At 44.1% G+C, this 20,733-nt stretch overlaps 1 protein-coding gene across 1 annotated transcript in view; it reads left to right on the top strand.

The window, feature by feature from the left end:
* Positions 1-20,733, top strand: part of GAD2 (glutamate decarboxylase 2) — a 70,773-nt gene that overhangs the window by 32,314 nt on the left and 17,726 nt on the right. The window contains exons 9-12 of the mRNA XM_059915292.1: positions 7,412-7,466; positions 8,822-8,938; positions 11,094-11,158; positions 17,878-17,956. Of these exons, the coding sequence (XP_059771275.1) occupies positions 7,412-7,466; positions 8,822-8,938; positions 11,094-11,158; positions 17,878-17,956 (316 nt within the window). The remainder of the gene's footprint in view (positions 1-7,411; positions 7,467-8,821; positions 8,939-11,093; positions 11,159-17,877; positions 17,957-20,733) is intronic.

Here is a 20,733-nt window from a genome sequence, read left to right as displayed (position 1 = left end):
CTTCTTGGAGGCGGCAGCAGCAGCCTTAGCATTTCATGCCCGTCTCTGGTGTCCACGCTGATAGCTGCGGCTCGTGCCCATCTCTGGAGCTCATTTAGGCGGTGCTCTGAATCCCCTCTCCTTGCACACCCTGAAACAATGGTCTCTTGCCTCTTAGGCAGGTCCAGACTTTTTCCTGGACTCCCCCCTGGCTAGCTGTGGTGCACTAGCCCCCTTCAGGCTGTGTTCACGCAGCCAAGCCCAGTCCTCTCCGTGGGATCTGACCTCCGAAGCCTGAGCCTCAGCTCCCAGCCCCTGCCCGCCCCGGCGGGTGAGCAGACAAGCCTCTCGGGCTGGTGAGTGCTGGTCAGCACCGATCCTCTGTTCGGGAGTCTCTCCGCTTTGCCCTCTGCACCCCTGTTGCTGCTGCGCTCTCCTCCGTGGCTCCAAAGCTTCCCCACCCCCGCTCACCCCCCTGTCTCCACCAGTGAAGGGGCTTCCTAGTGTGTGGAAACTTTTCCTCCTTCACAGCTCCCTCCCTGAGGGGCAGGTCCCGTCCCTATTCCTTTTTCTCTGTTTTCCTTTTTTCTTTTGCCCTACCCAGGTACATGGGGAGTTTCTTGCCTTTTGGGAAGTCTGAGGTCTTCTGCCAGCATTCAGTAGGTGTTCTGTATGAGTTGTTCCACAGGTAGATGCATTTTTGATGTATCTGTGGGGAGGAAGGTGATCTCCACGTCTTACTCCTCTGCCATCTTGAAGGTCCCCCTCGTCTTCTCCATTCTTAGCACATGTTAATATTCCTCTCTTCAATTTTTTTTCATCCATTTGTACCTTAGAATTATTTTTCCAGGTTCCCATTTCTTTAAAACTCATAAGGCTCTACATAGAATTATTTTGTAATATTAAAATACCTTTATAACCTTCTTTCTCATTTCAAATGTTATATTTTCTCTCTTTTTTATTAGACTAATCAGATATTTGTATATTCATTGATCTTTTCAATGCATGAGCTTTTGAATTTATTAATTTGGTCTACTTTATAAAGTTTCTAAATCACTGAAAAATCTTTTCTCATCCTTTCTGCCTACATTGTTTGTTGTTATTTTCCTAGCTTCCTGAATGAAATATGTTTAGTTATTTTTAATTCCCTGTTACTTAATTTTAAAAGCATGTCAGGCTAAACATTTTCCTCTGAGAATGATTTAGGGTGCTTCTCATATTTTTATATGTCCTATTCCCATGTCATTAATTTTTAATGTTCTGTAAGTGCAGTTTTGATTTCCTCTTTGACTCGAAAGTTATTTAGAATAGCCAAGCATGGCTTCTTACATGGTAAATTGAACTTCTTTTTTTTTTTTTTGGCCATGCTACAAGGTACATGGGATCTTAGTTCCCTGACCAGGGATCGAACCCGCGCCCCCTGCATTGGAAGCGCGGAGTCTTAACCACTGGACCGCCAGGGAAGTCTTTTGAACTTCTTATCATGATCCTTTTCTTCTCTGTACCAACATGTCCAGGGAAGAGGAATGGCAGTTTGGGGAGGAGGTGGGGTGATGAGAGATCGCCAGCATCCCTTCCTGCCCACACACTTTCCCTCGTCATCTACTTCCCACTCAGCCCCAGTGTTAATTCCTAGTGGCAGCGATAAGGTTTCATATTTTCATATGAAAATAACTCTTTACTACATCATGGTTGGAGTCCTCAGTTGCCCATCACTATAGGGGGTAAGTGTAAGTCAGTGCTTTTGGAAAATGTAAATTTTTTTTTTTGTATAGTTGATTAACTATGATGTGATAGTTTCAGGTGTACAGCAAAGTGATTCAGTTATACATATACATGTATCTATTCTTTTTCAAATTCTTTTAATTACTAGAATTAGACACAAAAATCACCAAAAATATCCTGTTCCCATATCCTGACCGTAATGCCAAGGGGTCCCATTGTGCATATTGGAAGACAAATCTTAAAGGAGAAAACTACAGTTCATTATTATAGTTCAAGTTCTTTTCCCGAATCAAACTCTATTTTAAAGGGACCAAGGAAGTTCACTGTTTATAATTATGGTAAAATTTTTTTTGCAAAAGGCTTGGTTTTGTAATGCCAGTACTTCCTGAATGATCTGTTTTGACTACTATTTATCATTTTATCTTACGAGCCCTTCCTAGGATAAGTTATCACATGGGTAGCAGCCGTGTGGACACACATGGAGCTCTTTTCCCCAAGGTAGTCCCCGAGAATGTTTTACCCTATAATTCCTGCAACATTTTTTTTCCAAGTCAATCCACGCAAATTGTCAAGTCACCACGCGGTCCAGGCAATTTGAAAATTCACTTCAGTCCATGATTTCCCCTTGCTTAATCTACATTACAATCAATGTTAAAGAAATAGTCTTGCTAAAGCACTGACTAGTTAAAAAACAAAAACAAAAAACTAGCAGTTTTCTGTTACTCCTGTAGCCTTTGGGGGCTGCGTAGAACAATATCATCTGGGGATGACAGAGTGATAAGTTTTAGCGGAAGGATCTATGTTTTTCTTATTTTACTACTCAGTACTAACAGCAATAAGAACTGGGATCAAGGAACTACTCAGTCCAGGGGGCTTCCAGAAGACCACAGTGGAAATATTACCTACATCATTACAATTCTAGGACTCAACCTGAAAGGTTTCTTGTTAAGTCAGGGTAGTAGGCATTTTTTTATAAACCCCATAAATGCTTCGGAAGACATTTATTGTGCAGCACTGAGAACCCCGAGATCTGATGTCAGAATACAGCTCTAAGTTTGAAATCTGCCCCTAGTAACTGTGTGGCACCCTGCAAGTCACACAGTGCTAGTACTACTAGTAATAACAATGAGACTAACATGTTTTGACTGGTTACTATATGCTAGGCAGAGTTTTATACTTAGTGCTTTGCAGTGTTTGATATTTACTGTATCATTCAATCCTCATGTAAACCTTGTGAGGGAGGTACTAGTAATATCAATTTATAAATGAGTAAACAGAGGAGCTGAATTCTTCAAATACACACAAGTAGCATAGGGTCTGGAGCGGAAACCTGGTTACTATCTCCACATTCCAAGCTTTTAGCCACATCCGTCTGCTTCGATGAGCCTTAGTTTCCTTATCTGCAGAGTAAGGACAGTAAAAATTCTCTTGCGGGGTTGGCATGAGTGGCAAAGATCAGGAGTAAGGCATAGTGCAGGGACTGCTTCTAAAACTGGTAACTCGTTATCACTGCCGGGGCTGCTGCTATTAACAGTGGTTGTAACGTTAGTCAATTTCTAACGCGAAGGATCACATGTCCTTTCTTCTTTGCACACAAATCTCTGTGAACAGAGCCCAGCTCTACGCACTTAGGAAAGGTTGGTAGAATTATTATAGTTCAGCAGGGCCAAGGAGCAGGATCACCAAAGGCTCAGGCACCCGATTTGTGACCATTTGGATGCCTGCCCAGAGATCTACATTCCCCAGTAACGTGCTTCTTTTGGTAAGATCGTTTTTCCCATCAGAGCCACGGGAAGATAGCCATGCATCTGGGTCCAAAGTCCGCACACGGGGTAATCTGTGCCCTTTGCTTCTTTCCACAAAGAGAAGGTTCTTCCAGCTGGCAGCTCTAGCTGGCAGTGTGGGATTTTGCCCAGGCAACTTCATGAAGTTATCTGACCCTAGAGCATCACTTGAATCTTTTTTAATTTCCTTTCTTTTTAATTTATGGAGGTAGCATTGGTTTATCATATTTATAAAAGTTTCACGTGTACAATGTAAGGTTCTGACTTCCGTATACGTGACAGCGAGAGCATCATGTGAATTTTTAAAGACTATCAAAAGATCAAGAATCTCAGTGCCAAACAGCCGCACCCGAAACAGCAGTCTGGTTCAACAGTCCTCACTTTAATGGCAGTCCTTGCTTAAACACTAACAGCTAACAGAGAGAGCATCGCAAAGCATCAGTCACAGCTTAATTGGGCACTTAAAGGCTGCATGGGTAAGCATAAGAGATATGCATTTTTGCTATGGAAATACCTCTAGACCAGACATATGTGATGCAACAGCTGTCATCCAAAGCTGCCCTGCACCAAGACATGCTTGTCTGGAAAAGCCAGGACTGCCAGACAGCTTCTAATCCTCAGAGCAGCCTGCTGGGTGTCACCCCGCTCTCTCTCCCTCCACAGCACGTGGGCAGGCGGGGATGCACAATGCCACTTCTGGACCTCCTTCTGTTCGCTGCCCTATAGCTGTGATGGCTCAAAACCCTAGGTCCTGTGGAAAGTGCTTGGCTAGTCTGTTACACAATTATTGAAATACCTACCAGGCTAAAACTTCCATTTCTAAAGCAGTGTTTCTCAACACGTGGACCTAGGTCTGCCTGTGTCACCATCTCCTAGAAACACAGATTGCTATGCGTGTTTGTCTATTTACTTGTCACTGTTTGTCTCCCTTGTTAGCGTGTAAGCCCTGGAGAGTAAAAGCTGGCCTGTTTACCCTGGTGCCCCATACCCCTAACAGTGTTTGGCACATAATGAAGCCTCAATAAATTAATTTGTAGAATGAATTGATTCCTGGGCCCTATACCTGACCTCCTGAATCAAAATCCCTAAGAGCAGGGCCAAGGAATATACATTTTAAAGACATACACAGATGACTTTTATGCATGCTAAATTTTACAAACCATTGTTCTAAAGTAATTCATCCAATTCTAACTGGAGAGATGAAAAGTTTTGTCTCCAGGGGGCCCCCATACTAGCTGTCTGGTCAGTCTCTAAGGTAAAGTGAACATATTAATATAATCCTAGGGTGAAACTTTTTCCTTCTACTCACATACCTCCAACAGATGTCGATCTGCCACCCACAGTGTGCCACGCTCTGGGTTCCTAAGCGGACAAAACAAATACGGGCTTGGACGGCCGAACGCCTGGCAAAGTCTGGAGCCTGCCTGTTAAGAGCCCATCCAGAGCTTTCCACTCTGCGAGAAGCGAACACTTGGACTTGCTTATTTGACACGGCTGTCCGTTCTCCCTGCCCTGATACGGAAATGGGGCAGAGTGTATGTTCGTTACTGCTTTCCCGGCAGGTCTGAATGACACCTCCAATCCATGAAAGTCAGATGTTATCTCAAGGGATTTATCTTACCTTAAAAGGCAATAACCTTTCTAAAGACGTTTCCTATATGTTTGGCCCTTTGAGTTTGTTCTGGAAGCTCGGCATTTTCTTTCTAGGTAAAGCCAGCCTTTACCTGATCCTGGGCTGTCACACAGGTGACTCTCTCTTCCTGTTTCCTCATTTGAAAAATGAGACAATTAGACTAGAAAGAGGTCTAGAGCCCCTCGCAATTCTGATGTCCCCTAATGTGTGACTTCTCCATGAGGTCTTACTGCCTGGGCTTCACAAAGTATCCAGATGTGATTAGTGAGCAAATAGCGATTGTCAGGCCAGTCTCCCCAAAACTCTCCAAGGCAGAGAAGGTTAGTTGTGGTAGACTAGGTAACATTTGGGACTTGCAAACAATTTCTGAGAATTCTCTCTCTCAGTTTTTATGTTTGCCTACAAAAATACTACGGCAATTTTAATGCACTTAAAACTTGATGTAAAAGGTAAATATAAGACCTGAATGTCCTCTGAAATTTGAACTTTTTGTTTTTATCACGGTGGAGCAAGGTGTCTTAGCACAGCCAGATCTAGGAGAGGCTGAAAAATCACAGCTTTGAGGGACGCTCCCAAGCCAAGCTGTGAAGTATAGGGAGACACGTAGGGCATGAAAGGGCCTCCAGAGCCCTTCCCCCGACCCCGGCCCTCCTGCAAAGCCTGCCCTTCCATTCCCTCTGTCCCTCCTTCAGAGGCCCATCTCACAGAAGTTCCCCAAAGGTGGGCTGCTCTGAATTAGAGTCATACCCTCAGCACCAAATTTAATGCCCTTTGTTCCATTGCAGCCCAACTGACTAATCACTGGTGATGTGTCCATTGCCATTGCCAGGTAATTGCATTTTAACTGCCTTTCTTTGGAAAAGAGCCTCAAAAAACTCAGTGGTTCTCCATGCTTTCAGACCCAATGTCTGCTTTATATGCCAACTATTATGTAATACCTTCTTTGTTAGCCTGAAATGAAAATTGTAGAAAATATAACTTACCTACTCACTGTGCCCAAATTATTTTTATTAAAAGGAGCAAGGTTAGGGGCTTCCCTGGTGGCGCAGTGGTTGGGAGTCTGCCTGCGAATGCAGGGGACACGGGTTCGAGCCCTGGTCTGGGAAGATCCCACATGCCGCGGAGCGACTGGGCCCGTGAGCCACAACTACTGAGCCTGCGCGTCTGGAGCCTGTGCTCCGCAACAAGAGAGGCCGCGATGCTGAGAGGCCGGCGCACCGCGATGAAGAGTGGCCCCCGCTTGCCGCAACTGGAGAAGGCCCTGGCACAGAAACGAAGACCCAATATAGCAACCAATCAATCAATTAAATAAATAAATCTTTAAAAAAAAAAAAAAAAAAAAAAAAGAATAGTTCACAGCCTCCAGTAACATGCAGCTACTCTGTCCTTTGCCTGGTTTTTTTCCCCAAAATCTTGGGGTAGGAATGTCATAACGCATAATGGCAATCTCAACAATGAAAGCTAACATTTATGGAATACTTCCCATATGCCAAGCGCTTTAAAAAAATTTTGTGCATTTATTAACTCATTTAAGCCTCATAACTCCATAAGTAATATTATTATCACTATGTTCCAGGGCTCATAATAATACGCACAGGGAAATTCAGTAACTTGACTAAGATCACACATCTAGACACATCTAACTTCTTGTAGAGATCAACTCCTTTGACTATTATAATAACGAGGTTTTATAGTAAACAAAGTACTATCTGGGTTTCTATTTTAGGCAAGAAACATTTCAGAGATGAAAGGATGTTTCTTTCTCCATTGCCTGTCTGCCTGTTTGACATTTGGGTCCATGAGTTCTTGGCCTGCTTTGTGCTTTTAGCCCTTGGAATGTAATTAGGTAGCTTTTGACAATATTTTCATCCAAATGATTCAGAGCGGATTTTCTCTTCTTGGCGTCTCATCTCTATGTGCAATGGCAGGTCCATTCATTGGAAGATTTGGAATGCAAATCTTTTTCTGAACTCTGCTTTCAGTGCCAAAAGTCTTGCTCCAAAGCAGGTTTGTTTTAATCAAATTAAGAAATGACCTAAAAAGCAGGCTCTGTGCAGAGTGGACAGACATGCGGACAGTGAGGTCGGGCCTCTCCTAAACGTGTCAGAAATTACAGTCCAGCATTATTCAGGGAGGAAATGCCTTTCTTTCTGGAAACAACCAAGCAGTTGTTCTAACTGGTCATTATTATCATTGATTTAAGGTTGGACTTCTACCCTCCTGCGGCTCCTTGTAAAGGCAACAAAGGAAATTATTCAAAGCAAACTTGATATACTTATTTTCCTTTCAGGGGGAAAATGATCCCATCTGATCTTGAAAGAAGGATCCTTGAAGCCAAACAAAAAGTAAGTTTTTGAAGGGAGATTTATCCAGCCCATAACAAGCTGACGGTATGTATTTCTGTTTCCATCCGGTAGAGAACACATTTTTGTTTTATTTTTAAAAGAGAATATGGAATTTTGCATTGTCATTACTTATTTCTCTGAGTGATAGGCTCTGCTTTGAAAAAGTCTAAGTTACTGAATAAATACCGCACACAGTGATACTGTAACAGTTTCCAAAGGATTTTTCTTCCCATATGATGAGGATTGGCATTAAACAGACACATTGGAAAGACTGTATTCACAAGCAGAAAATCCCAGGAAGCTAATCTAGCATATGGGAGTTACTGTGTGTGGTTATTTGAAAAGGGCCAGTATTTCCTGCCTAGACACATGCTGATGTGTTGGCCCTTCAAACACCTTATTTTTCAGGAAGCAATTCAGTACTTTTTTTTAGAAGTGACAATTTCTGAAGACCTGCTGAAAATTCCTACAAAGCTCTAGGAAGTCATTTACATCCCTGGATGGTTCACAGGCCAGAGCTTTTAGTAGATCTAATCTACAGTTCCTAGTTCAACGACATAACACACAAATTGTACTATTAGGATCTCAGGAATAATTATTAATTTTCATGCCCTTTTCCCGCCTACAAAGTGGCAGCCGTATCCTTTCCCCTTGTTCTGGTACTGGAACTACTTCTAGTCACATAAACCTTTGCTGCCACCTAAAGACTGACTCTGTAACGTCAGGTTCCATCATGAATTTGAGGCATTCTTCGGCCGTCTTTCAGCAGTGGCCTATTATTTCTATCAATTTTCATTTAGCCACGGCCAGACAGACTGAGCCAACTTAGACAGATAAAAGTCATGGCTTACTGTTTAGCCCCAAGTGAATCCTCTCCTCTAAGACTCCAAATAGGAATAATGGGCTGGTCAGAGTTCCTTCCCTTTGTCCTCTTGACTGCTCACTCTGGAAGATTTATTACGTTCAGAGGCCCTGTTATGAAAAAGGAAGATTAGAAAAGTAAGCGGGGGTGGGGTAGGGAAGGGCAGAAATTCTCCCTGGAATATATCAATAACTTGTGGACACCACTAAGCTTACTCACCTCTGAGTCCAATGTAGCCTCTTCTGAGAACCAGAATGTCTGTTCTCATAAGGCAACTGGCAGGGCCAACAGAATGGCCTGGAGAACCTAGACCCTGGAAAACGAACATCATTCCTACTAGGCTCCAAGGTGTCGTTAACCCTCCTGACGGTTCCAAAAATGCAGACGTGTATGATAGGAGGAGAATGTCCACTGTTTTTTTTTTTTGTCAGCTTTTTAAAAGAATCCTTTGACCCCTCATTTTACATTATTTGGGGCTCTCTCATTTGCGCAGGGATTTGTCCCTTTCCTTGTGAGTGCCACGGCTGGGACCACCGTGTATGGAGCGTTCGATCCCCTGTTAGCTGTTGCTGACATTTGCAAAAAGTATAAGATCTGGATGCATGTGGATGTAAGTATCCCATAGGGAGTGCCACTAAAATGTCCTTGCACATTTTTCACCTGGAGCTCATGGAATGAAATGTATTCTCTCTATTTTTTTTACTTTGGGAGTTTATTTTCAGGATGGTGATAGTTAAGCTTTTAAAAATTGCAGAGACAAAGTAGTACACAACTCACACAGTACATAACATTCGCTGGAAGCGGTCTGAGGCTGATTATGCCTTAACTTTCCCAACAGGATAATATTCTTATTTCTATGACCAGGACCTGAGCTGGGCACTTAGTTCTCAATTCATTGGACTACAATGTCCAAGGAGGAATATGGCCTATGTTCACACACACACAGTCACACACATGCAAAGCTTACTTCCCTATGAGAATGATTCAAAGAGTAACTAGGAGTTGCATTTATATAGGAAATCCAATGGATGAAAAACTTCAGCTCAAGTCAGAGACTAGTATAATCAAAGAGGAAAGCGGACTTGACAACTTGCTAGGAAATATGAATCCAAATTTCCAATTTCTTATCTTGGTCAGCTAGTAAGATAAACTATGTATGAGATGTTTTGACTGCAGGGTTAGTCACACCAAAAAATAATGGCGATGCACCCATCAAGACATTTCCAAATGAAAAGAAATGTCAACTTTTAGAAGGACGGATTAAAGGGATTAAAGTTTAGACTGGTATGACTCCAAGTGTGGCTCCGAGATCAGCTGCCGTCTGCAAACTGTTTAGGACCCACCGTGAGATAAGGAATCAGCGCCCAATCATCTCTAAGCACAATGCTTGGTTCAGCTGATGTGTTTTCCATTGTGAGACTTTCTCCAGGAAGGAAGCATAAGTTGATTTACATTCTGGTGCAAGAGGCTTATGTTATAGAGTAGACTGTTATTGAGTAGATCATTTGGCTTTATAGTAAGCATTCAGACCAAATTAATTCCTCTTTCTTAATGAGCAGAAAACCTCCAGAGGCTAAGTTAGGTAAATTTCCATTACCCCAGAGTTATCCTGCATCGCAGTTTCCAGTCTTCTTTTCCTTCCCTGATTCACAGTGTGAGTTGTTCTTTAGCCTACCAGAGACCCCTTTATTTCACACATGAAGACACTGAGAAAAGGTGGGAAGACCCAAGTACCATCAGTGACCTGGGTCTTGGAACTGGAGAGCCTATGAAACCTCACTTAAAAGCAACAATGTGTGTCCCGAGCCAACAGATGCAGTAGGCTCTCCTCCAGAATTTCTACTTAAAATAGAAGTAGGAGATCTTTCAACCAGTTGTATTAGCTTTCTTTGAAACATATCAAGTTTACCACTCATTATCCTTACTGTTTATAATTCTATAATTAAACCAGAAAAAAACCTTAAAATATTACACATTTGGAAAATTCGATAATTTTTCAAAGTGTAAAAGGACTGAAATTACAACAAAGAAAAGAATGCAGTTATACCCAGTTTTTTTCTTTAAAATTATCCCAGGGTTATTTTTACACCCAAAGAATGTTAACATTTTCCAATGAATCTCCATCTTTACATCTTATCTTTGAGGGAGATCATTACACCAATTCAAATCTTCAAACTTGAGTACAAATTTTTAAAGGGGCACATTCTAATTGCTCAACTGATTGGTACAAATCTTGCCTGCTTGCTTTTTTTTTTTTTTTGGCTGTTAGTTTTGTTTTGGCTTTTGGTTTATCTTATCCAAAATTACACATCAGTAAAATAAGCTTGTGAAGCTGTCTCCTTCCCCTGGAATCATGCAAACTTGTCAAAAAGAGTTTTTCTTGCAACTTGAAAGCAGTTTAAAGGGTCCCAGCCCATCTTATCTACTCTAAACTGTGGAGATACTAGGGTTTCTAGTTCTGAGGTTATGAGCTTCACTAAGACTGAGTGGTGGTGATGGGTTGGGGGAGGATCTTTCTCCTTCTCATGCAGACTGAGGAAATGTTTGGCTCCTTACATCCATAGAAATCTGAGGTGGAGCCTGAGACCTTAGAATAGCCCCCCAATTTAACCTTTGGAAGTCTAGTGGCCAATTTCCAATTTACCGGGGGTTGAGGCTGTACCTTTCACCCTACTCAATGCTTGCCGTTCCAGAAGACACCAAACTCTAGAAATCCAGGCAATGAAAAACACTGTCTTTTTTTTTGTATGCTCTCCCTTTTCCAGGCAGCTTGGGGTGGGGGATTACTGATGTCCCGGAAACACAAGTGGAAACTGAGCGGCGTGGAGAGGTACACACATTTTTCTTGTTAACAATGTAAAGTGTGAAAGCTGAATGTGAAAAGCAAATTACACCCAATTTCCAAGAACTGTTGGTGTACAGATGAGCCCATTCTGTGCAGTGCCTGTGTGCCTTATGTGCTCATGTATGCATGAATATTATGTGCAGACAACGAAGAAATTAAATCCCATACCAAGTGACCCAAGAGGAATGTTTCTCAAACATAGAGATTCCTAACTGGCCTCCATGGTTGGCCAGAGGACTCAGGAATGACCTTCCTGGGATCTCTGAACCAACTACCAAAACTGTTTAAAACTTCAGGCCGTCCACTGTTTTCTAGGGAGATATATAGCTTTCATGTTTCATGAGAGGATAATATCCACTGCTTTAAAGAAACCAGTAAATAATTTTGTGAAGCAAATAAGCACATTGTAATTTATCAGCATTGAAAGAGGAGTTTGGGGTTTAACATGGCCCCTTTACTTAAAGTGAAACCTGCTTGTGATAACATCATCTGATAGTTTCATCCCCATAATAATTTTTCTGGTGTAGCTCCGTTTGATGCTGCAAAGCACCTTTTATTCAGAGACTAAGCAGTAGACCATTGAGAAAAGCTGCCAAATACAAAGGAAATCATTTTTGATTAGCGTAAAGCCTACTCAGGGCCAGAGGAAAAAGGAAAAGAATTCCAGAATGCAAAATCAGCCTCAGCCTTTAGTTCTGGCCCACGTGCAGAGGGACCTCAGAGTTCCTGGTTCTCCCATCACAACATGGCAGGTCAAGGATAGTGGTGAGCTCTGACACTCCGGGCAACTGAGAAAGCCTGGATTCATCCAGGGCTGCCCATTGCCCACTGTGCCCTGCCCAGTAGCCAGGTGCTGCCCAGGAAGAGTCGCCCACTGGCTCTGCCTCTGGACATCTTGGCACGATTTCTGTCCCGAGGCGAGAAGAGAGGCTGCTGGAGCTCAGAAGCGTCTGGGAGCACTGGGCAGAAAGGGCAGCTGGGCCAGAACGAATGGCAGGGCGTGCTGTGTGACATCCAGGCCCACCCACACGGAGAGAAGCCATGGGCGCGGAAGGAGGGCAGAGGCACAGTCTGGGGCACTCCGCCGCCTGAGCGGAAAGAAGGCTGGACAGGCCAGCCCAGGCCCAGGTCAGCAGGGTTGTGTCTCAGAGTCTGCGGCCTGCCCTCTGACTGCAGGTGCCAGTTCCGGTGTGAGTGGATGAGGACAGGCACGGCCCCTTCCCAGAGGCAGCCAGCTCTAGGTCTCTGCTTCTGGTCCATTGGGCTGAATTCCTTTTTTCACGAAGATCCGCCTGAAACCAGAAGCTCAAGGACGAGGCAGTGAGCTAAACAGTGAGAGAGAATGAAGAAGAGAGAACCATTCAGAAGGTGCCTGTTCAGAGGATCAGAACAAGAATTCAATTGACGTGCTCTCCAGAGAAGTGGCCTGGACACGGAACCTTCTCGTCTTTGAGTCCCTTTAAGTTGAGCAGCCCAGAAAGTGAGAGGCTGTTACTACCGTACCTTTCACGCCAGCTGTGACTCCAAGTGCTGATGGCCAGCGTGGGGCACCCTCCACCAATGACGACCTGAAAGCTCACTAACTCACCTACCCTGGGCCTTGGAAAGATAAAAACCCATGTGCTTTTGTCCTGAAGACTAAAGACTTTGGAGAGCAAAGCTTAGAACATTCGTCATGGGACATAGCGTCCTCTCTAATTGCCACAAGTCTTGAAACTGTGTTGTAAGTAAATCTACTAAGTGGAATAGCCAAACAGGAAGTCTTTTTTAAAAATGAGGGACTGTTGGGACTTCCCTGGCGGTCCAGTGATTAGGACTCCGAGCTTCCACTGCAGGGGGCACGAGTTCAATCCTGGGTCGGGGGGTTTGAGCCGAACCCCCTCAGCCATCCATCGATCTGAGAGAATCCATCTCAGTGACTCATCAGCAAGAGGCACACTTTCTTTGGTGAATAAGATTGTAAGGCCACGGGACAGCCCTGGCCGTAATGTGCATGGACACACGTTTAGGAAAGAAATTTGCCTCACTTGAGATGTTACGTTTTTCCAAGCACTAGGACTCTCTCTAAAGTGGAGGAAATCTGTGGTCGATTCCTGTCCCCAAATCCAGAGGTGGACCAGTGGTCCCAGGGATCCCAGAGTACCGTCCTCATAACAAAGTGGCACAGGCACCCGGAGACCAGCCTGGCATCCCCTTCGAGAACCAACCCAGTTCTCAGAGAGCACCTTTCTTCCCCGATAACGCTGTCAAGCGCTTTAGGGGTGCTGTGGCTGAGAGGGTGCCGGGAGCCCTGGCACTCCAGAGCATGTCTCTGGGCACTGTAAGGGCTGTTTCTGGGCACTGTAAGGGACCCTTCTCTAATCCCTCCTGGCAGCAGGCTGCTGTGTACCTGGAAGAGCCCATTGTTGTGGTCCACTCTCAAGACTTTCTGGCCAAGCTGAAGGTTCCAGCACAGATTCTGCCGAGTTACCAATTATTACTCTCACTCCCACTCCTGAAACTCAGTTACCGGACCTCTGTCACAGGCAAGCCACATCACAAGGCACAGCGCGGGCACAAAGTCAAATACGACACGAAGCCTATGTTCAAAGGGTTTAGAATCTAGTAGGGAGACTGCAGTCAACCATGGATTACAATTCAAGGCAGAGGAATTAAAGGCTCAAGAGACGGATCATTCCTTCTCACCAGGGTTATTAGAGGAGAGGAAGCCTGCCCCCGGGGGTGGGCACTGAAGCCTCATCAGGCAGAAGCGGAAGAAGGGCGTGAAGGTGAAGACCAGGGGCACGGAGGTTTGAGAGGATCCTTGGCGAAAGTTCAGACAGGTCTGCTTGGAGACTGAGACGGATTCATGGCAGTGACCAGGGAGCTGGTGGAGGGTCCAAAAGAAGTCCTGCCCAGTGAGTGTCAGCGGAGGGCCTGGCCGCAGAGCCAAGTCCAGATCACCGTAAATCCCTGAGCCGAGCACCACTGCTGTGTGAGCCACTGTTACGCATGGAGAGCGTTCTGTTTCTCGGGCTGGGGAGAAAACCTGGAGAGGCCCTGCTGTAGCAGCCATAGTGCGGGTCCGAGGAGAGGAGTGGCATTAGCTGCGCTTTGGAAAGCCTCCTCTGGATTCAAGAGGAGAAGGAGGCCAGGACTGGCTAGAAGCTACTGGGCATCACAGAGGTCCAGGTGCAGGAGGTAGCGGAGGGGAGAGATGCTGAGGGTGGGAACCAGAGCCGCCGCGGCAGCAGCGAGGGAGAGGAGGAGATGAACCCAGGAGAGGTGCCTTATCAGGAGCAGGATGCATTATCAGAGACCTGCTCTTCAGTGTAATTTAAAGAACCGCAGCTTCTGCTTCCTTCACTTGCTTCTGAAATATCTTGTGTGTGTATACAGAAAAGTCGCACTCCAGTTACACTAAGAACACCAGGTGTTACAAATGCTGAAGCACGATTTGCATCTAATGCTTTTTTTTTTTTTTTTTTGCCTTGCTGTACTTTCTAATATTTTAGGAAATTTCAGAGAGTTTCCTCTTTGACAGATTTTACAGTTTTGTATATCATGTTGAAAAGTGTGAGGGACATTTTTTTTTGCATACGTCTTTGATTGAGCTAGCTTTAGCTTGTTGCATATAAAACACCTTTCTCAAAGGTGTTTTGCATCAAGAGTCTACCACCATCATTCTGGGAGTATATCAAAACTGCCTGGGGAACTTTTTCAACATGCATATACCAGTCACATCCCAAGGAAACATTGCAGACTCTCCAGGGTTTTGAGTGAATACCTGTGGCATTAGGTCATGGTTAGAGCAAGGACCCTGTGTAGACAGGCAATGGCTTGAATCCCACTTGCTGGTTGTGTACCCTTGGGCAAGGTGTCTCTCCATCCTTAAAACTGGTACAATAACAGTATGTACCTCACAGGGTTACTGTTGTGTGGATTAGATAAATGAATCCATCTGAATCAGTTAGAGCAGTGCCTGTCAATAGTAAATACATAATAAATGTAGTTAGCGTGTGAATACTGAAAATTTTCCAAATGGTTCTCATACACACACACACACACACACACACATACACACACACACACAATCTAGCACCAAAGTACTACAGAATAAAGTGCTTTATACAGAATTAAAAAAAAAAAACTGCAAGGGGTGATATCAGTAGAGGGAATAAAAGAGAATGAAACCAAAACACTAAGGTTTGGGAGCTGGACGCTTGGGAGGAAACTGGTGTGAGGAATCGAGGTCCGGGATAGAGGAGAGAGAAAAGATCTGAAGGATGAGGAGGGAGCAAGTTAACGAGTTCACTTGGGATCTTCTGAGTTTGAGGGGCCAATGAGGGCACTGGGATATGTCTCAGAACGGCCCTAGGGGGCTCAGCTCTCTCCAACTTAGGGAAAATCACAGAGGACTGAATCCCAGGGCAAAACATTTTGAAATGAACCCGAGGCTGTTTTTCCCAAATGGCTAACATTTCTCCAGTAAACGAATGCCCTGTCTTTGAATCACTCTGTGCATCTTTTTGCACCTTTATGAGGCAGCCCCTCTGAGAGAATTCAGTGACCGGTCGGTGTGAGTCTTGGCAGCTTCTAGCCTAGAAAGACAAATGGGCCGCTGCAGAGAAATAAACACCCTCAGTCAGAGCCGTGGAGAACAGCTATTTTCTTCTCCATCAGGTGCCATTACTGAGAAAGCTGCGTTTCATCAGGATCAGGCATCTAGCTATAGACTATTATAGAATGTACAGAATGACAGTGTATGTGTGCCCAGTGTCACAAAGCTCGTGAATGATAGAGTTGAAATCAGTAGCAAGAGCCAACCTTATTTGATGTTTACTGTGTGTTGGACACAGTTATAAGCCCTTTATCCAAACAATTTACTATTATTCTCCTTTGAGAGACAAGGAAATCGAGGCACAGAGAGGTTAAGTAACCTGCTCAAGGTTGCACAGCCAGGAAGTGATAGAAGCTGAATACAAACTCGAGCTCCCCTCCCTTAACCACTATTTTCCTACTGCTCAGAGCCCAGGTTTCTTGACTCCGGGGTCATTCTAAAGAGCAAGGAGAAGTTTTCCTGGAAGGAGCTTTTCAATATCAGGTGTTTTTTTTTTTTTTAATTATTATTCCTGACGTCTTTTAGTCCACCGTGCAGGGGTGTAGCCATCTGGCCATGAACTGCCTTTGCTTCTTTCCCTGATTCCAACACATCTGACAGCCAGTGTCAAAGCTAAAGGAAGACCAGACAATGAGCTGGACTATTCATCCATTCACATAAGATCCCCAGGCCAGTAAGTGTTCTCTGACTGGCCAGTGATGACCGCCATTCATCAGCTAGATGAATGGGATCTTTCCCAGCATCTCATTTCTTCCCAAGGTTCTCACACCTGGAGCGCCAGGAGTCTGCCGCTCGGCCAGGAGAGGGCCGGCAACACGCAGTGCCCTGGAGACAGCTGCCACGGACGGTCCTACCACTCTCCTTCCTCCTGTGAGTCTGTTTATGTCAAGGTCGCGTTCCTGAGGCTCTTCCTCAAGGATTCTCTGTCTCTCAGAAGACACGCGCCGAGACTCTTGTGAAGTGAGCAGCTGCTTTCCCGGGAGCTGGAGGAGGACGGGTTGAAAGAGCACAGCGGGAAGTTGAAGAAGGCTGCAGAGACAATACTTGATCGGCCTTAAAGAATAAGTGGCATTTAACCACGTGAAGCAACGGGAGATGACATTCTAGGAAGAGGAAACAGCCCTAGGAGACCCAGGAGCATGAGAATAGAATTTTCTGAGAACAGAACATACTCTGGTGTGATGGAAAGCGGTACGGCAAACTGACAGGACTCAAGACGGGCCCCGTGGCCTGGGGTCACCTGTGTGGACACCGTGAACCATACCCCGCAGTTTGGAATTTAGGCCAGAGGCAGAAGGAAAGAGGAGAGGGCCGTAAACAGAGCTAGAAAAATCACTATGGTACCGGATGGAGGATGAAAGGGAAACCAAGCATCAGTTAAGACAATATATCCAGATTAAAATAATAATAATTATTATTATTAAAGGACTCTGTACCAGGACTATGGTTTAGGCTTTTCAAATACCGTAAACCCCTGAGCTGAGAATCGCTATTATTGATGGGAGAGCATTCTATTTATCAAGTATGTTGGGACACAATAGATTGAAAGCTGCTGTAGGAGCCGTAGCTCATCTCCCCCGCGGTCCAGAAGGATATCTCTGCATGAGACAAGAGATGGAAGCAGGGGATGAGCTAGAAGCTGTTACGAAAGGACACATTTGAGACATTTGGTAATTGACTGAATGGGAAGAAGGAGGAACTAGGTTGGGAAAAGAACAGAGTTCAGCTGTGGAATGAGCCATTGCTCTGAGCTCCAGGGCAGGGCTGTTGGGTCAGAAGCAGGGACACTGGAGGCACATGAGGGCCCCTGCCTGGAGCCCTGCTCCGTGGTGACCACGGGAGGGACCCTGGACTGGATGATCCCCAGTCACTCCGAGAGGCTCTCAGAGCACCATGGGGGCTGAATGGAGATACTAGCCCTCACCTACTGTCTCCGCAGGCAAAGAAAAAGTTGTAGATTGAAGAGTCCACTTCTCGTTTTGTAAATTAATGCCATGCTGGAGTCTGAGCAACAGTGCCAAGAACCTCGAGCCCTGTTGCCCATCACAGGGTCCTCTGTGCCCGTCACGGGTGCCACCCTCTTAACGTGACTTCTTTCCTTTAGGGCCAACTCTGTGACGTGGAATCCACATAAGATGATGGGCGTCCCTTTGCAGTGCTCTGCTCTCCTGGTTAGGGAAGAGGTATGTCTTTCCTGACTCGTGGCCCGGTCCATAGGTGGGGTTGTATAGAGTAAATGTGTGCAGTGACAAAACCAGCATGATTTTACAGGCTGGAACAGTGAGCCGCATCCACAAAAAGGGGAGATTGTTAATTAGGATAATTGTAAGGACCTGCTTTTCTGTCCACATATAGGATGGTTGTATTTTGACGAGATGAGACAGGCGTGTTCCATGAATGGCTAAATTTTTGTACTTGTGAAAAAGACATAGGACATTAGGTTGTACTCTGCAGGGTCAACGGTGGGTCAAGAGAGAAATACCATTCAAAAAATAGTAATGGGATAAAAGAGGTGGAGCTTCAGGATGAGGGAGGTGGCAGTTCCCCACTGTCCTTTGGTTAAACCACACCTGGAGTGGTTTGCTTAGGTTAGTGTCAAATCGTATAGGGAACCCCATCAAGCTAGAGCTCGAACAGTGAGGAACATTAGTTAACACGGAGGAGAGGTGGTTGAAGGAACTAAAGATGTTTCATCTAAAAAAAATTTAATTTAAAAAGCTGAGAGGAAGGCAGCCTTTGCAGCATAAATGACTCAAGTGGGAGAGATTCGGTTTTGCTTGGCACTTCAGGGAGCTGGGTTAGTAACACTGGATGGTACAGCTTTGATGGTAAAATCAGAATTACCATGATTTGAAGTCTGACTTGGGATCAATAAAAGGAATGCTTTTCTAAAAATTAAGCTGCCCAACAGGTAATGAATTCCTTATATAGGAATAAATTCATCATCAGGGGAGGTGACTGAATGGACATTGGGCAAACACTTATTAGTAAGAGGACAGAGAGATAGAAGGGGAAGGAATAGGAACTTCCCTGGAGATCCAGTGGTTAAGACTCGGTGCTTCCACTGCAGGGGGCACGGGTTTGATCCCTGTTTGGGGAACTAAGATCCCGCATGCCTTGTGGTATAGCCAAAAAAAAGGGGGGGAGGGGAAGGAATGCTATAAGATGGTATTAAGTACTCTGTGTTAAGAGAGTTCTCGGTTTTCAAAAAGCTTGGGATATATTAGCTTAAAGAGTTAAAAACAAGTTTCATTACTTTGGGGCATATCAGAGCCTTCAGTTGCTGATATATATTATAAATATCTAAAAAGAAGGTATTTATGATAGTTTCCAAAGTTTACTTGACCAGGGGAATTTCTTTGACGGCAACTGTTTTACAGCCAGCAGCTATTCACATATTTTAAATAGTTTAGGATATAATGGCTCAGAATCAGGACACTGTCTCACCTTTATGTGACTTTTACTTATCCTTTTGTACAATGAGGCTGGTGCTGTCCCACCTTCTAGAGGTCATGTGCTTTGCGTTGCTTTTCCTATCCCAGTAGAAGCTGGTCTGGTCTGTCCATCATTCCGCACTCCCTGAGTGGTCTCCCTTAGGATTGATGGCACCTAAGCATGAGCTTGCATGGCTGGGGGAAAATGGTGCTAAGTTTCTGTGACCGTGAAACAAAATAGATGCACCAATTGCAATTTTCAGTCTCATTGGTCTTCGAGTCCAATTCAATGTCATTCTACTGCTCTATTACAATTACATTGTATTGAATTTCTACTAGTCTCAAGAAAAAATTACTTAATGAATTCCACTGAATAAGAAGGCCAAACTACAAGACTGAGCCCAGTTCTGTTGTCTACCATCTGGACACTCGGTCTGGTCTTTCAGGACCTGGATCAAATTTTAGTTGCATTCTGTTTTAGTTTGGAGAACTTTTAAAAAGGGCTCTCACTTCTAACTTCAACGAAGTGATCACAGTTTAGTCTTTTCTTCTCTTGTCGTGAGTCATGAAAGAAAAAAGTAAATGCCAAAGTTTCTGTAAAATCACAATCACACTGTGGATAACCAAAGCGTCAAAGGCTTCCTGTGGTTCGAGACAAATTGCAATGTGGTGAGGAGACTAGCGATGCTGTTTTAATCAGAGAACATGATTCATTCACTGGTCTTTGGAATAGTTCGATCACTTTGCCACCCATTTTCCATAGTAAGCTCGTATGTGGTGCAAGGGCAAATTAATGGTAATTGACAATGAAACTTTCTACTGTAACTACCATTAGCAAATGAGTATGAAAACATGGTGCGCAAGCTTTAACCACTCTTGAGAGAGGAGCGTAACATCCGAAAGATTCCGTGTTGAAGACCCCAGAGTAGCAATGTCTTTATTTTTTTAGGTTTTAGCTTATAGAAACGATAGCAATGAACTGTCTTAAAAACTATGATATCCATAAAGAACTCAAACCCTTATAGCTAAATGATAAAGTACTTGAACTAAATATGAACGAAACAGTAGAAGGATCACATCAATAATATTTTACAAAACCAAAGAGTTTCCAAAATAGTTTGCTTACAACAAAACCAGGACATCAGGATATTCTCCCAATGAACATTATACTCTGACTGATTTTTTTAAAAATAAATGCCTTCTCACTGAAATTCGCCTGACCTGGATTTACATCCCAACTGTTCCATGTCTAGGTGTAATTTACAGAGCAGCTTACATAAAGTTTTTGAGATTCAGTCTCATCTGTAAGATGGGAATTATTAGTAAGCAGCCACAATAAAGGGTATTGTAAAGCTTAAGTAAAATAATCAACAAATTTAAAAAAAGATAAACACCTTCTCTTAAAAAGGAGAGTAAAATTACATATATGCCCTGTTGTTAACCTCTGACCCTTAGCCATTTATTCTATAGACTTGACCTATCACAACAGCCCATCCTATCCAGTTATTGGCCTCATTTTTTTTCTC

The sequence above is a fragment of the Balaenoptera ricei genome, chromosome 2 (genome assembly GCF_028023285.1).
Source record: "Balaenoptera ricei isolate mBalRic1 chromosome 2, mBalRic1.hap2, whole genome shotgun sequence".
In the NCBI taxonomy this organism is placed as follows: Eukaryota; Metazoa; Chordata; class Mammalia; order Artiodactyla; family Balaenopteridae; genus Balaenoptera; species Balaenoptera ricei.
Note: the sequence above shows the minus strand (reverse complement) of the source record. Positions and strands in the feature narration are given on the sequence as shown.